Source organism: Notothenia coriiceps, unplaced genomic scaffold (assembly GCF_000735185.1).
Source record: "Notothenia coriiceps isolate Sejong01 unplaced genomic scaffold, NC01 NC01_scaffold00033925, whole genome shotgun sequence".
NCBI lineage: Eukaryota > Metazoa > Chordata > Actinopteri > Perciformes > Nototheniidae > Notothenia > Notothenia coriiceps.
In genome coordinates this window covers 1-2,187 of record NW_011366626.1, presented here as the reverse complement: position 1 = coordinate 2,187, position 2,187 = coordinate 1, and the positions used below count along the sequence as shown (strand labels likewise).

The window sequence follows — 2,187 nt, the reverse complement described above, 5'->3', positions numbered from 1 at the left end:
ACCAGAATAAGGACGGTTGTAGGGGAGCAACCTGATTACTGCTGAATGTATTCAGAGTATACAGTCACCAGGTTACTTGAGTGCATTCAGAAGTATTCCCCGATGACCTGCATAACCTAGTTGTACTGTTTTTCTAAATGTTAACACATTGATTGAACAGAAAGCAACTACACATTGCAACAGACACGTAGGAAGGGAAGATTGTGCAATGATTTAGCAAAAGAAAAAAACGTTGAAGAACCACAGACAGTGAATGATCCAACTTCACTTCTCTGCACCTCAATGAGCTGAAGTCCCTCTGCAGACACTATGAAGAATGTGTGTGTTTACACATGAGGCCTGAAGTAGTATTTGTAGTATTAGAATGAGTGCCAACCCAGCTGCTAAGCCTTTCCGGCAGCAGAGCTTCACCATCGCTCTATAATAAACTCTCCTGATGGGCAGAGAAATGTCTGCAATGTGGAGAGGCAAAGAGCCAGCTGGTAATGTGTGCCAGGACTAAACGTGGAGAAGAGATATCTGAATATCAGACGCCTGTAGGGTGGAAACTAAAGGGTGCTACCCTCATTGATTAGTTTGATAAGTAGTTTGTTTTTCACCTCAAAAACATCTTTGGCTTATTGTTGCTTCACTCGGATGTTATCAAACAAAATCAAGCAATCTGATTGGTTGTTAGCCGTGATATAATGAGCGTATATCACGGGTAAAATTGTAGTTTGCAGTATCCCTCCGCGTCTGAGAAACACCACGCCCCTTAGCTGTGATATAATGACCATATACCACGGCCTGTAGTGAGCTATTGCTTAAATATACCATTGGGCATGATTGGTGACATCACAGATATAATTAAAACGTGGGTCCAATATGCAACTTACACAAGTGTCCTGTGGAAACATCTTGTGTCCACGTGACATAGATTCAGGATTTTGCAGTGAGGAAAAAGTAGTGTATGTGATTCTAAAAAGGTTTAATCGAAAACAGGTTTTTTTTTTTTCTACATGGCTCAAACTTCTCTGGAGTTTTCCGTTTAAGGAATTTGGTCAGAAAAAAGTAATGAGGTGGTTAGAGAATTGTGAAAAACTGTGAATAAAAAGACCCACAAGCCTAGAGTGCTGTATTGCAATTGCTTTTCTTGTATAAAGATGTAAGATATTTACTACAGTATAATGTCATGCAAGAAAAAGCCAAGAATCCTCACACAGGGAAAGTTACAAACATCGAATCCTTGGTATTTTGTCTCGAACATTCACTGAAATGATCATTTAATCATCAAATGAATTGCTTTGTAACTTGACGAATCGTTTCAGCTCTAGTTGTTTGTAGAACTTGTTTGCTCTTACAAACAATTGTCAATTGATTGGTACTATTTCTTTTATAAAGTAAACTCTTAATTGAAATGTGATGTTTCCTGTGCAGCAGCGACCACTTTAAAAGTTGCTTATTCAACTCGGGATAACATCAGTCACTCTAATAATCACAGTAGAGTATTTTGGTTCGTACTTGGCGTCCAGCTCGGCCTTCTCTCGGACGGCCTGAGCCATGGTCTCGGCCTCCTGGTATTTCTTCCGGCTCTTCGTCAGCTCCTTCACGGAATCCTGCAGCTCCGCTTGAACCACCGTCAGCTGATCAATACACTGAGGATGGAGACATTTAAGTTTTACATTTAAGGAAATTATTATTATTCCTGCAATGCATCACCTGAAAAGTATGCAAATCCCTGTGTGGTGAGTGGTGTCAGGATGGTGCGGGATATAGGGGTGCAAGAACTAATCGACTTAATCGATTAAAATCGATGACCAAATTAGTTGCCAACTAATTCAGTCGTCGATTCGTTGGTGACGTCATCACGTGTGTTTTACGCGCCGTTAAGCTCCAACGTTATCGATCTTTTTATCGGTAATGGAGACATTTAAAAAATATATGTCATGTATTATTGCTAAATAAACATTATATCGCAGTCTTAGTGTCGCCAACTTGTTTCTAATATGCAAAAAGAAAACAAAAATGCGTCTATGATGTATTTTCGATCAGACGAGATCTCTCTCCCCCGTCTGTGTGCGAGGGGGCGGGGCAGTTTACACACACATGCAGCTGCTACATGCAGCAACACACTGCGGAGATGGCGGAGAGAACGCGCTCCGAGGTGTGGTTAAACTTCACCCGTCTTGATGCGGGTAATGACTTACG

At 41.0% G+C, this 2,187-nt stretch overlaps 1 protein-coding gene across 1 annotated transcript in view; it reads right to left on the bottom strand.

The window, feature by feature from the left end:
- Positions 1 to 1,635, bottom strand: part of LOC104961890 (FCH and double SH3 domains protein 2-like) — a 2,700-nt gene extending 1,065 nt beyond the window's left edge. Inside the window, exon 1 of the mRNA XM_010790247.1 lies at positions 1,501 to 1,635. Coding sequence (XP_010788549.1) covers positions 1,501 to 1,541 — 41 coding nt within the window. The 5' untranslated portion in view covers positions 1,542 to 1,635. The remainder of the gene's footprint in view (positions 1 to 1,500) is intronic.
- Positions 1,636 to 2,187: the final 552 nt, after the last annotated feature.